General features: G+C 33.8%; 1 protein-coding gene across 1 annotated transcript in view; it reads left to right on the top strand.

Annotated features, from left to right (window-relative positions):
• The window catches only part of Pcdh15 (protocadherin related 15), a 942,952-nt gene that overhangs the window by 452,833 nt on the left and 475,795 nt on the right, over positions 1-14,324 (top strand). Inside the window, 1 exon segment of the mRNA XM_047552806.1 lies at positions 4,952-5,071. Within this exon segment, the coding sequence (XP_047408762.1) occupies positions 4,952-5,071 (120 nt within the window).

Raw genomic sequence — 14,324 nt, 5'->3', positions numbered from 1 at the left:
TACAGAATCATTTTAGTATAATCTATTCCCATCTGTCTATTTTCCTTTAGTTGCTTATACTCATGGATCACATCCAAAAACTCATAGCCAAGACTGAGTTCTTAGAGCTTTCCCCCATATTTACATTTAGATGGGAGGAATGTTTAAGAGATCTGTTGTACAGTTTGGAACTATATTTAGTGACAGTATGTTGTATTGTTGAAAAATTCAAAGAACATGGGTATTTAATGTTTTTACCACAAAAATTATAAGCATGTGAGGTAACAAATTTGTTAACTAGCTATATTTAAGCCTTGCAAAATGTTTTCATATGCTCAAAAATGTTATATTGTACATTATAAATACATAAAATTTTATCAGTGTAAAATAATTGAAAACAGAAATCATAGAGCTAAGTAGAGACAGACAAAAGTCAAACTTAAGTCTCTTAATTTCTAGTTTATTGGGTCTTTTAACCCAATTCAAATCATAATCTAGTTTTGTCTGTTATGTATAGCCAATTCTCATTGTGCACAGACTCCTTTGCAAATTGTCTTACTAACTAAAATTTATTTGTAACTACAAAATCAATTCTTGCCACACTTTTAAAGTCATTCGCAGATATGCACAGTGGTGAGAATTTTGTCAACAGTTGCACCACTTTCTGTTTAAAGTCAAACAAATCTATGTACTGCCATCTCTTCAACTCTCATGCCTCATGAAGGTATCCTTTTATAATTTATTTAGTGCTATCTTTTCATATTTTTGTAGTCTTTATTGTTGTTGCTATTGGTGGTGGTGATGATTATGTTGTTTGAAATGCCCCCTTAGTGTACTGCTTAGGGACTGTCAAGTGTTTGTAACACAAGACTGCTATAGGCTTTGTGCAGAAAATGTGCAGTTTAGATAAGCTTCATTCAGGCATGAATTATAGTCCTGCTACCTCAGAGATGAAAGTTAATGAATCCAAAACATGTATTAAATATCTTTAAACAGAAACACAAAACAAGGGTATGCATAGATCAGTTGATAAAAATATTGAAGCCAGAGACTTGCAGAATCCATTCCTGTATTTCTCAAGGCTCCTAGGTTTAGTATTCACTAATGCAATGTCTGTGTTGATGTTATGGAACTTAACTACTCCATCTAATGACATAACAAACTGGATTCATATCGAACAATGAATACAATAATTCTTTGGGGATTTTTCATGAGTAAGATTAGAGTACTCTGTGGGGGGCCTCTCTGCCACATCCCGTGTGGCTGAGAAAAGAGTTAATTGCAGGAGGATTATGTTGACTATAAATCAATTACCCATAAACTTATCTACTCAATAAACACACAAGAGCCAATACTCTTTTTTAAATGAGAGGGTCCATGACGGGTCTGGCCACATGAGCTCTGGTCTCTAACAACATGGAGTAGCCCAACTCTCTTTTATTTGTACACACACAGGTAAAGGGGGCAAGACTGGAAGGAGCTTCTTCTGTGGTGGACAGGATAGGGTGGAGTTAGGGGAGTCATTCTCTAAGGGGAACCAGACAGGGAACCTTCTGATTCTGCTAGATAAGGATGGCTTCCCACATCACTCTCTTTTTGGAGTAGTGTTCATAAGTTTTGAGTTGTTTTAAGGAAATATTTTCCACAACTTATCTGAAGAGTAAACTGAGAAATTCTCACCATTTGTGTATATTTACATTCTAACTTCTCTTACTTTTTTTAAAAAAAGAGAAATTGTTTAATTTTGAGACAAAATATATCAATTCAACATTACAAATAAAAACTAATTCTCTCATCAACCCTAGAAATAGAAACAATTTTGAAAATTAAACACTTTAATACATAAAGCATAAAAAAGTATATATAATCATATTAATGTGATGTTTAGATATATGTTTATGTTGTATAAAATTTAAATAAGGTTAAACATCTCAAATATTAATCATTTTTTTATGGTGAAACTCTTATTATTAGCATCTTCTTTAAGTATTTTACTATTTCCTTGTGATTTTTAAAATTTTTAAAAAATTTTTGCTTTTGAATTTATCTGTGGTTTATGTATTTCCCAATAGCTGTATAACTTATAATAGTATTTGTGGAAGAAAATATGAACTAAATAAGCAAGTAAAACCTTTGGGCACCTGTGCAAGCCCATCATCATCCCTCACATAGCGAAGAAAACATAATTTAAATCTGAGACATCAAAATGTTAAGGGACAGAGAAACTGGTCATCTGCCTGTCAGAGTGCCCTGAAAACTTTCCACCAAATCCTTTTTTCTTTCAATTATAAATCTTGTTTAAATAAAGCAAAACAGGAAAAAAGTGGTTTTAATAATAATGAATGGATATGAAAAAAATCATTCTTATAGAAAATTGTCATTTAAGGTAATACTAACTTAGCTAGCAGAATTTTTTAAGTTGGGGAAATTGCCTCTGTTGTCTTTGATACCCTTTCTGCTTACTTTTTCTTCAAAGCCATTGCTTCCCTGGCTCTGATCCACCTGTGAACCCCAGGATATTTAATATTCTGGAATGCGACCTGAATTTCTCTAGGGTCTCCTATTCCTTCCCCACAATATACACTGTATTGCCTTCAGTTTGATTCCAGAATCTGACTCTAATGTAAAAGTGGTCTAATGGTACCTGAAACCTCAGTAAGTTCAGGATTTCCAGACACAATATCGTTCAATTTTTTTGGTTGTTTGTTTCATTTGTTCTTTGTTCTATTGTGTTTTGATTTTCTTTTTTTAGTTTAACTCCATGGTGTAGTTGTTTTCTTTAGCAACAATATCTATGATTAAATTATTTATTTTACTAGACATCTGGTAGCAATCATTGTCATCTAATTTTTAATTTTCATAATTTTAAAAATCTAAATGAACCTGGGAGACATTTATATTATGTGAAATAATCCAGGCAAAAAAAGAGAAATATGCCACACAATCTCACTCATGTGTAGAATCTAAAATGTTGATTTCATAGACATAGAATATAATGGTGACTATGGATACAAAATTCCAGTTAAGTAAAGAAAAGAAATAAGTTTAAGAGACCTTTTGTACATGGTGACTAACTGCAGTTTAATAGATTTTCAAAAATTGCTGAGCAAGTAGGTTTTAAGTGTTCTCACCACAAAATGAGAAGTATTTGAAATATAGATATGTTAATGAGCTTTGTTTAAACAATCCCCAATGCCTACACATTTCAAAACATGTTGTACACAATAAATACAAATATACATAAATATATATATATTCACAAATTTTATTTGTCAAACAGAAGCAATAAACAAACTAAAAGCAGAGCTACATGAGTAAATTTTTATAAAAGAGAATGGTATCTTTTCTGACATTTTGCACATTTAAAAGTACATAAAAATGTCAATTTGGAGTCATTTAGTTAAATTAAATTTCTGTTTCTCAGTGTTTTTACATATGCTACTTAAACCACCTCTTCTCACTTCATTTTTCTGCTCCTTAAAATTTGCCTAAAGTTGCCTTTCAGGAGCAATAACTTTATAAATACCCTGCTTTCTTATAGTTATAGTTTACTTCTTTAATCATAGTTATATCCTTTCCCTAAATCAGAATTTACAAACTAGTGTAGTTTTTAGACCAATAGGAATGTGTTTGGTCCATTCATAGTTTAATTTTCTAAAATGTGTTGCCAACTTTAGAATCAATAATCATCTTATAAAATTAGAATATTAGATGAGTTAGTAATTTTAGCTCCATAGTCCATTATGGTAAGAATTTTCTAGGGCTGAATAGCAGTTACCAACTTAGAGAGGGCCTTTGTTCACCTTTCCCATCAGACTTTCTTCCTGCATTTATATCACCTGATGGATCTCTGTAGACATTTGAATTTGTAGCCCCTAAAATGTAAGTGAATTAGATGATCTCCTTTTTTTTTAATTCTTAAAATATATGTCCATGATGGAATCCCGTTCAATAATTAACACGAAAAACCTGACAAACAAAAATTAAGTCTCCACTCTGTAGAGGTACAGAGCTTATATTTATTGTTAAAATGTGTTAATTTACTGGGACAGCACAATGGATAGAGAAGTGTAAACTACAGAAACAAATAAAAAAGAAGGTCACTATATTCTTATTTATAGTGGCAAAGGCTATATTAGGAATAGTCTTGTTTAAGTGATAGCTAATTAAGTTGAAACTTAATTACTGAATAATTAATGAGCTAAAGCCTGAGGAATGGGAAGGGAGAATTGACAAAAATATATTGTGCAAAGATCTATAGGTAAGAGAAAATAACAGTGACATTCTGGTGGAGATTTTAAGAACTAAGGCTAATCATTAAGGCCAAATGCCCTACATGATTTTACATGTCAATATACATTGTTTAATTGTTATCATTTTAATTAAAAAAAAGTGACTGACTTCTGTCCAACTCCTGTCATGAAATGGTTTCTTACACAACCAATATTAGAAGCTCAGAAGAAACTCACAGTTTCTTCCTCTAGAAGGGTAATCATTGTTCCCAATTTCTCTTCCCCAAACTCAATATGTGCATATACTTACCAACCTGGATTTTGTGACTGTCTCTGAAACGGGTTTCAAATCTAAAATAAAGAAACTTCCTTGTATGATTGAAATTCTAGCATGTAGACAATTTATTGTGTCAAAGTTTTTCAAGAAAAACAAATGCATTCTTTCCACAGGTTTTAAGATGCTAATGGTATAAATTGGTCCAAATGTGCTTAATGTGCTTTACACTGAATCCTTCTATTTCTTTACATGAAGGAAGGATCAGGAAGTTGAAAATTTCAGACACTGTAAGAACTCCTATGTAAGATTTGCAAGTGTGCTTTTTAAAAAATATTTCATATCTATGGTTGTTGACAGCTGTCTAGTCTCTTCCTTTGTGTAACAGAGGGCTGGTTTTTGTGCTGTATACTAGATGTGCAACTGATGAAATGAGAATTGATGTTTTCTTTTCTTTTCCTTTCAGTTCACTCCAGTTGGTACCACCGTATTTACAGGATTTTCAGGAGACAATGGAGCTACTGACATAGATGATGGCCCAAATGGACAGATAGAATATGTTATTCAGTACAATCCAGAAGATCCGGTATGTAAATACCCATATGCAATGTGATTTCACAATGAGGAATAAAACTAACACTTATTTCAACTGACTTTTTTTTCCATTTTCTGTTAGTTAATGGAACCACTTAAATTAACTATCATTAATATAAAAATTGACTTATTTTCAATATTTGTGTTGTATTTTAAGTTATCTTTGGTAGTATTTGTACATAAGAGTAAGATGCCATTATAGGCATGATATGTCACCATCTTTACTAAATTTCTTTTATAGGTGTAGACTTATAAGCAGTCTAAACATTCTAAACAAACCCTTCCATATCATTTAACCAATGTGATGCATATGCTTTTTGCAACTTGAAAATTAATGACAATAATGCCACCACAAACCACAAACACACACCAAATACATTGCCAGTGTTGAGAAGCTCTTAAAATCTCAGTTGTACCAACAGTGAAATCTCAGTTAGAGCAGGAAACAAAACCTCTAGGTATAGGCCTTTCTTGTTTGGGATTCTAGATCGGGTTTTAGGCCATGGAATCATTTATTCAAATGACATATTATGCAACACTAGACAAAATGTGAAATCTTCAAATGAGGCTATAGCTGTAATTCCTGCCTGCCCTTCATCTTCCCTCTTGGCTGTGGCATCTCTTCAGATTACCATGGGTTCCCCAAAACAGAATTAAAAACACTTCCTAAATGGTTTCTTATTCCATGTTTATTTCTTCTGTTTAATATTAGGAATATAAAAAGTTTTGAGGTTAACATAATACCCTTATTGTTTACCTTTATATGTTTTTGTAATGTTTAAACACATACAACACATAAAAACTCTGTTCAGCAGACACTTTATGTTATTTTGTTAACTAAATACACACAGCACACATGAACAAAACTCTGTTGAGCAGGAAGGGTTTAAGAACTCACCAAAAATGTCTACCTCACAAATTTATTGTGAGAATTAGGTGAAACACAAAAGCATCTTTTATTCTCAAAAGCAAGTTGTCGTGGCAACTTTTCTTTATTGCTTAGGAGAGAAAACTAGGCTCACAGGTGAGGTGATTTGCTTGGTATTACACAGTCACTTCTGAGTCTCAAAGCCCAGTTTCAGAGGAGCATGTACTCCACTCATCCTCTACTGAATTCAAATGAAATAGATGTAGTATTATTATTAAAATTCTCAAAACATTTGAAAAATAAGAATGAAAAAAGAGGGGGTGAGGTATAGGCATAGTAGAGTCAAGGGAAGATTTTGGAGGTTTTTTTTTAATATTTAAAAGAACTTTATTTGCTTACTTAGTACTTGATAAAAACAGTCTTTAAAAACAAAGTCTTATAAAGTGTATTACCTGAGAATTTTTCCTGAGAATATTTGATCTTTAATATTTAGTTTTTGGTTACCACTTTCCAGAGCATACAAGAAAGACTAAAATTTAGAAATGAGGTGCAAAAGAAGTTTTATTACCTCCCTCTCCCCCATGAAAATCCTTAAAGCATATTCTAAGAGTAATAAATCCACAGAGAAAAACTTCTGTTTCAATGAGGTCATTCTGTTGTTTCCTCATGTAGTAGATAATGCAATAGAAAAACTAATATTCTTGTCAAGATTTACATTGTTTTTAAAAAGGCTTGGTATAGAAAACAATACATTAATAAATAATTTGCAGTGCTTACTGAATTTTATTTAATATAACACAACTTGAAATATTAGTAATAGAATGCTAAAAAGTTGAGTCAATCAACCCTAAGAAGAGTGTAAGGTGAATTGAGTTCCATCATCCATCGATGCACAGATATTTTCCTCAGATTCTTTCTCCATGGGGCCAGCTGTATCATGTGCACCTAGTTTTCCTTTCTCTCCATCAGTCAATAAATGCATTGAAAATTCAGTGCCAAGTTGAGTATGATTTCATGATTTTTTTGATCATCAAAATGCAAAGGAAGTTTACCTATTAAGAGATAAATCTATTATCAAAACCATTAAAACTATTATAAACATAGAATTTTTTTTCTCTAGAACAAGGAGACAATCTGATAAATAAAAAAAGTAAATGATGAATTAGGTTTCCAGAACTTACAGGCCTTCATTTGTTTGCATTACAAAGAATGAATTTTATATTAACCACTTTAAATAATTGCTACAGATATTGCCACATCCAGAATATGTCTATTAGGATTGTTTCTTTTAATTTATAATTTTGAAATTTTTTTCCTAAAACAGCACTGTTTGCCTAGCATTCATACTGGGAAGAGATTAGCAAATGTTTGTTCAGTATGTACTACCTCCAAGAACAATATTTTAAGTTGAAGAGGAAATTACAAGATTGTAGAATCTAGTAGTGAATAAATGGGTGCTCAGTATGCAATATTTGTAACTTTTCTGTAAGTTTAAAATTTCAGTAATTAAGTATTTGGGAAAAACCATCCATGGCATAGGAAATGAAATTGAAAAATAAGGAACTGAAGAAAAATGCTTCTTAGGAAAGAGTTATAGATTATCTCATGCTGTGGGGGCTAACCTAGAGTCACTGGCCAGCCTTCTCCATTACACCAGGGGTTAGTAGCCTGGCTCCTGGTCCCTAATGACATCTGGGACAATATGAGATTTCATGACTAAACTATGTGCCCTGCTTTCACCTGCACCTCTTGGGCGATGATGGTTTCCTTCCACTAACTGACCTAAGAGGAAAGTGATCAGAATTTTTGTGGATTGCCTTGTTTCCTCCATTCTCTTCCAAACTTAAATTATAAAAAAAAAAAAAAAAAGAAAAGAAAAACACTTTTCTGAACTAGATAATTTCAGTCGCTTGTCAGGCTGAGACAGGCGGATCACAAGGGAGGCACTGAGCAACTCAGTGAGGCTCTGTCTTTAAATTAAAACAATACAAAATAGGATTGGGAATGTGGTTCAGTGGTCAAGTGCCCCTGAGTTCAAAGCCCTTAGAGGGAACCTCTCAATATGTTTGAAATGAAACCAAGAGATGGGGATGTGTTGAGATTGTGACAGAGAACCTTAAGTGTGAAGTATTATACAAGAAATGAAATGGAAAGTACTTCAGAAGCAGAGGAGCAAAGGTCAAGAAAAACACTTTTCCATTGACGGTACCAAAGACAGTTGACTGCACATTCTATCGGAACCATTCACCTTGTTTGTGCTTTAGGTTTTCTTCTTTAATACTTAATATTGCATGCATGTGCCATTTTTTTTAGCTTACATTATATGATGGTCATTCCCTAACCCTTATTCCTGAAGTTATGAAAATGAAACCAGAAGTATAGAATAGTCATTCCATGTATATGAGGGAAATATTTTTTGCATTGCAAAAAAAATTTAAAGGTTAAGTTGTAATTTAAACTAAAAAAAATTTACTTAGAAACTATCTTTTAGTTTTGTAAAGTTGAAATTCCTTTTTTGCTATGGAGTAAAACCTTCTGAATGCTTCCCCCTTTCAGTGATCCATGGGCTTGAAATCAAACACAATTATGTATCTTTTACTACCTGCAGAATGGATAACCAATCAGCCCCATGCAGTTTTAAAATTACAAAAAAGAAAAATAAATTTTAGCAAGCTAGCACTACTGTAAAATAAATAAAGTTCTCTGGGCATGGTTCTACTTCCATGAAACAAAAGAATAAGACATCATGAAAACACTTAACATGGGTTCTATTGGAAGAAAAAGCATTAATCAAGGCACATTTTTAGGGAGAGAATCCACCTTCAGCCATCCTAGAAATGTACTATAAACTTCAGTACCAGACATTTCTCTTTTAAGAGCAGCAAGAGAAATACCTATAATTCTTATTTTCTGCCATTAATAAATCTCTAGTTATTTTGCTTATATTAAAAATAGCATAATGCACAGGGATGGTGGTGCACACCTGTAATCCCAGCGGCTCAGGAGACTGAGGCAGGAGGATCTCGAGTTCAAAGCAAGCCTCAGCAACAGCAAGGAGCTAAGCAACTCAGTGAAGCCCTGTCTCTAAATAAAATAAAAAATAATGGTTGAGTGCCCCTGAGTTCAATCCTTGGCACAAAAAACAAAAAACAAAAAACAAACAAACAAAAAAAAACAAACAAAAAAAGTAGCCTAATGCTCTCCTTATTTCTTAATCTGAAAGTGTGATCACCTTTGGTTTTGGTAAGCACTGATATATATTTTTTTTTCAAATTAGTCTCATGCTGTATGATAAATGATAGAAAGTGTAGATCAGCCTGTCCTATGTAAAATTCTGGTTGTTTTCTTCCATCTGATGTTTTATTGTTCATTACTTGAAAACACATATTAGCTTCATTATCTCACAGATGTTTTGTTTGGCCACAAATTATTGTAAACTATTTTGAACCAATATCTAAACATCATGGAATTTTACACTCTAGGGTAGCTTGCTTTCTTCCTTCGAGAAACAGAAACATATTGACACTGCTAGTGATTTCCAATAACACAGTAATCTGCCACTGTTAAACTCCATCACTCCTACCACTGGGCAATATGTGTGTATACACCTACACCCCAGTTGCTTCCCTCATTTTTATTATCTGCTTCATCCTTGTACACAGTTGCAAATGTCCCTTCTGTCACATAACAATGCAAAATATTAATTAATTTTTCCAATCATTTTCATCAGTACTTCTAATGAGAGAATTCAGTGGAAATATAATATTTCTTGTACATAATGCATCACTTTTCTCTGTTTTTAATTTTTTCATTTAATTGTGTGTGCTTAGCAACTTGACTATTGCATGCTAAGGTGTACTTTTCTTTGTAATTATTTTTTGGAAGAGGGTTGCAGACTCTCTTAAGTTTTTGAAAGTCTATTTTTTATAAATTATCAGTCATATTTGTTTAATATTTTCATGCCCTTTTCCCTCTTTCCCCCTGCCCCCTGACTTCTCTACCTCTGAGACTCTAATTACAGGAATGGTAGCTATTTTGATATTGTTTCACAGCTTCCCAGGACTCTGTTTAATTGTGTTCAATGTATTTTCATCTTTTTTCTACAAACTGATGTTTTCTATTGATCTATTTTCAAAATTACACATTCTCTGCAATCTCCATCCTTTTGTAAAATATATGCAATATATTTTACAAAATATTATGTTCTTTTTATGTCGTTGTTTTTAAAATTGATATTTGTTCTTTTGTTCTAAATTTTCCACATTCTTAATAGTTTCCTTTTGTTCACAAACTATAAGATTTCCTCACTTTTGTATTTATAGTGTATATCATCATTGCATTTTTTCCACAGGTATAGTTATAATACCTGCTTGAATACCCTTGTTTGGTTTTTGTAATATGGAGCACATTTCCTTCCTCATCATACTGACTTGTTTGGAACTCTTGCTTGGATATTGTGAATATGATGCTGTGGAGAGACAGTTGAGTTTATTTCATTTCTCTGAGGTTTATTTTTTTCAATGTTGTTTGTTTTGTTTCTCATTTTAACAAACAATTTGGTTGAACTCAAACTGGAAGCTCTTTTACTTGAGTGTAGCTCAAATCTCCATTTAGCATGTATTATTTTTCATAGTTGATTTTATATAAATTGCCTTACAAAAGTATAGTTTAGAGAACAGGTAGAGAGTATGACATAGCTTATCAGTAGAATTTTATCCTACCCCTTTCTTGCTTTCTCCTTTCTAGTATTTCCCCACTCAATTACAGTCAACTTTGTTCTATCACCTGATGCTTCAGTCCATAAAGACTTCAGGCTTCCTATCATACTTTTAAGTATCAACATGGTGCTGAACTCAGCTTTCTCTCTGGCTAACTGCCATAAAACAGGAAACTTACTCATGTCATCTATTTTTCCAGGTGTCTACCTCCTTAAAAAACTGTCTGCTTTGGTTCTTTCTCCAAGGATATTGGCTTTTTGTTTGAGTGGTTGGTTGATTTTTATATTCTCTATATTTGCGCTTTTTGTTGAGTAAGAGTTAAGTTATATAGGAGCAGAATGATTATTTCCCAATGGGTTTATCTCTTCAATATATCTTTAGAAAACTAGTGTTTTACTCATTTTGCCTTTCAACCATTCTGGCTTACCTAAGTAGCAAAATAGCAATGATGATACAGTAGCATTCCCAAATCTGAACAACAAAAAGGAGCAGGCATCCATTCTACCCATAACTGTGGCTCTCCAGTGATATGCTATGGACTGATTTGGCACATCTACTACTGCATAACCAGAAACATGGAAATTTCAATTCTATTTCAGGCTGTTTTCTCTGTAACAAAGGGAAAAATAGAGAAAGTTCTGGACTTTGACATGTCTATTAATCTTTATACAAAAAAACCAAAAACAACCAATGTAGGAGATGATGCTTTTTAATACAAGTGTTACAGGGTTGGGGCCTTTAGGACCCTGAGGCAGTGTGAAGACCTCCAGCTTCAAACCCCAATGTTTGCAATCAAGTAAGTATTCAGACATGTCACTCAGAGTAGCAAGCATGAGTTTACTGAAGGGATAGAAGAGAAAGGGGACACTCTCAAGGGAGAGAGTAGGTACTCTCAGAGAGGAAACATACAGTGTACCTCTCCTGCATTCCAGTTTTATTTGGGATCCTAGAGAAGTTTCCAGACAGTCCCATCAGATTCACCTCTTGACTTCTGACCGATAACAAAATGACATCTGACTTTCAAGTCTCCACTGCAGTGACACCTCTCGGTCACTTTGGCCCATACTGCCTGGTTCTAATTGAATTCTTTATTGGGGGAGGGTGCGGGGGATTGAATTCAGGGGTACTCAACCACTGGGCCACATCCCCTGCCCTATTTTGTATTTATTTACAGACAGGGTCTCACTGAGTTGCTCAGCACCTCACAATTGATGAGGCTGACTTTGAACTCACAATCCTCCTGTCTCAGCCTGGGATTACAACCAAGGGGATTATAGCCATGTGCCCCAGTGCCTGGCTTCTAATTGGATTATTAAGGATAAATTCTTATAGATTTTATGGTTAGAAGGAATTGTCCTAATCTCCCTGAGTTTCAGGATCTGGTCTGTGAAGAGTCACAAAATCTCTCCCTTCTGGGTATCTTTGATTCCTCTTATTGATATTATTCAGGACCTGCACCTCTTCTGCAGATAATAGGTAGTTTGCTGAGGAATGTGACATAGCCTGTCCATTTAAGCCAAGAATGGTTGCAAGTATATTACTTCTTGCAAAAGAAAGCTTGTGGTGGTAAGAACAGTGGGCCCATTTTATAGAATTACCCCTTCCCTTTACCTCATGTTCCCACCACTCACTTCTGTCTGTCCCTCATCACAAGAATGTATCGGAGGGTACCCTCATGCCAATATGTTCATTGTGTAAAGTATCAAAGAAGGAGAAATACATCTCTCAAAATTATGAAGTTGGGGATGCATCAAAGGTATTAATTATCAATAACCAGTAGTTTTTCACCACCAATCCTTCAGACAAGTCTTAGGGACAATATAATGTATTGGTTGCTATAGAAAAATTATAAAAAAATCAGTAACTTAAAACAACATATGTATTTATTTCCTTACAGTTTCTGTGCTTCCTTAGCTGTGCCTTCTGCTTAGGCTCTCATAAGATTTTAATCAAAGTGCTGGTGAGATTAATACTCATAGTGAAGCTCAGCTAGAAAGTAATGCATTTCCAAAAAACTCTGCTGTTGGAATTTGTGGTTGTAAAACATAGAACCTCACCTTCTTGCTCCTCTTTACCACAGGCTGCTATGGACTATTACAGGCTGCACTGAGTTCCTTGCCATGTGGTCTGTGCCTGCATAAGTGCCAGTGCCTCAAACCTGCAAGGATCTAGAGCAGGTCTGATTACAAGACAGAACTTCATCTAACATAATGTAATCATGAGAGTGACAGCTCGTCTCCTATGCTGTATTATAATGCCCAAAAGCAAGTCAGAGGTCCTGCTCACACTTAACAGGAAGACATCATACAAAGGTAGAAGTTGCTAATCAGGAGTCAGATATGATTGTCACAAATACTATAATGCCAATGTTATTGCCATTTTTTTTTTTGCATAACATGTTAACAGGATCTACTTTGATAAAGTATTTTTGACCCTTTTTTTAAAATTACAGAATAGAAAGGATGAAGGTTCTATTCTGATATTACAAAAAGGTAAATTTGCATTATTAGGGTCTTTCTTATCCTACCTATTTTTTCCTTATGACAGGATAGACAATTTATTAGGAAATGTGATGTGAGGAAGGAGGGGGCATTTTTATTATTCAAAATCATAAAATTTCAGTTATAACCAAATGTTGCAGACTCTTCACCATAACAAAGTTCTTTTATTTAATCCCTGAATAAAATCAGAATAGCTAAACTTGGAGCTTTTCTTTTCTTTTGTCCTTCTTTTTATTGAAATTCAAATGATCTTTTAAAATAAAGAAAGAACAAATTGTGGAATAAAGGACTGCTGAACTGATTGACCCAATATAAAGCAAAACACTTGTGCTATTTACCAAAAATTCCTGAATTATTTTTTTCCTTTGGAAATATTCCAAGAATGTACTTTTCTTGCTTGGAGAAAATTACTTGCTTTGATTAATAAAATGTGAGCTCAGAGAACCAAAGTACAAGTCATCATATCTCCTCCCACTGCTACAGAAATTGGAGAAAAAAATATTAAGGTGAACCATCCATTAGCCTGAGTGTCTGAACAACAAGAAACAAAGTCTATCTGCTGAAGTGCTAGATGTATAAATATGTGGATTAGGTATGAGATAACAATGAGGGCCTTTGTTCCTATAGCATAACCTATCCTTTCTTATTTAGAAAAAAAAATTAGTAACTATTTCATTATAAAAATGATTTCATTTGTCAAAGAAAACAATTACTCAATGACATGTTAAAGTATGGTGAGAAAGACTTAATCCAGGACAATTGCAATAGGTATAGAACCACTGTAACCAGGTCTTACAGTGGAGAGAGATTGCACTCAATTCCAAATAAAACATGTGCAAGTCGGAATTTATAGGCAAGGAACAGGGTGGTGGTCCATGAATTAAGATTGTTTAGGAGGGATCATTAAGGGTGAGGAGGATTCTGGTTTAACACACTTAATGGGATTCTTGCAAAAACCAGGCAGGAGTGATCAGACATCACCTGGAGGACAATGGAAGATGAGGTACCTGATCAAATTCAGATATGGAGGATGATCAGATATCTTGATCAGATATCTAGGATGGTAGGGGGGATTCTTGCCCAATTGAGTTAGCAAGGTTATTTGCTAACATTGGACTTTATAAGGAAGTGCAGATGGGCTAGAAGAAAATTTTAGAA

This window comes from Sciurus carolinensis, chromosome 5 (genome assembly GCF_902686445.1).
Source record: "Sciurus carolinensis chromosome 5, mSciCar1.2, whole genome shotgun sequence".
NCBI classification, from domain to species: Eukaryota; Metazoa; Chordata; class Mammalia; order Rodentia; family Sciuridae; genus Sciurus; species Sciurus carolinensis.
Note: the sequence above shows the minus strand (reverse complement) of the source record. Positions and strands in the feature narration are given on the sequence as shown.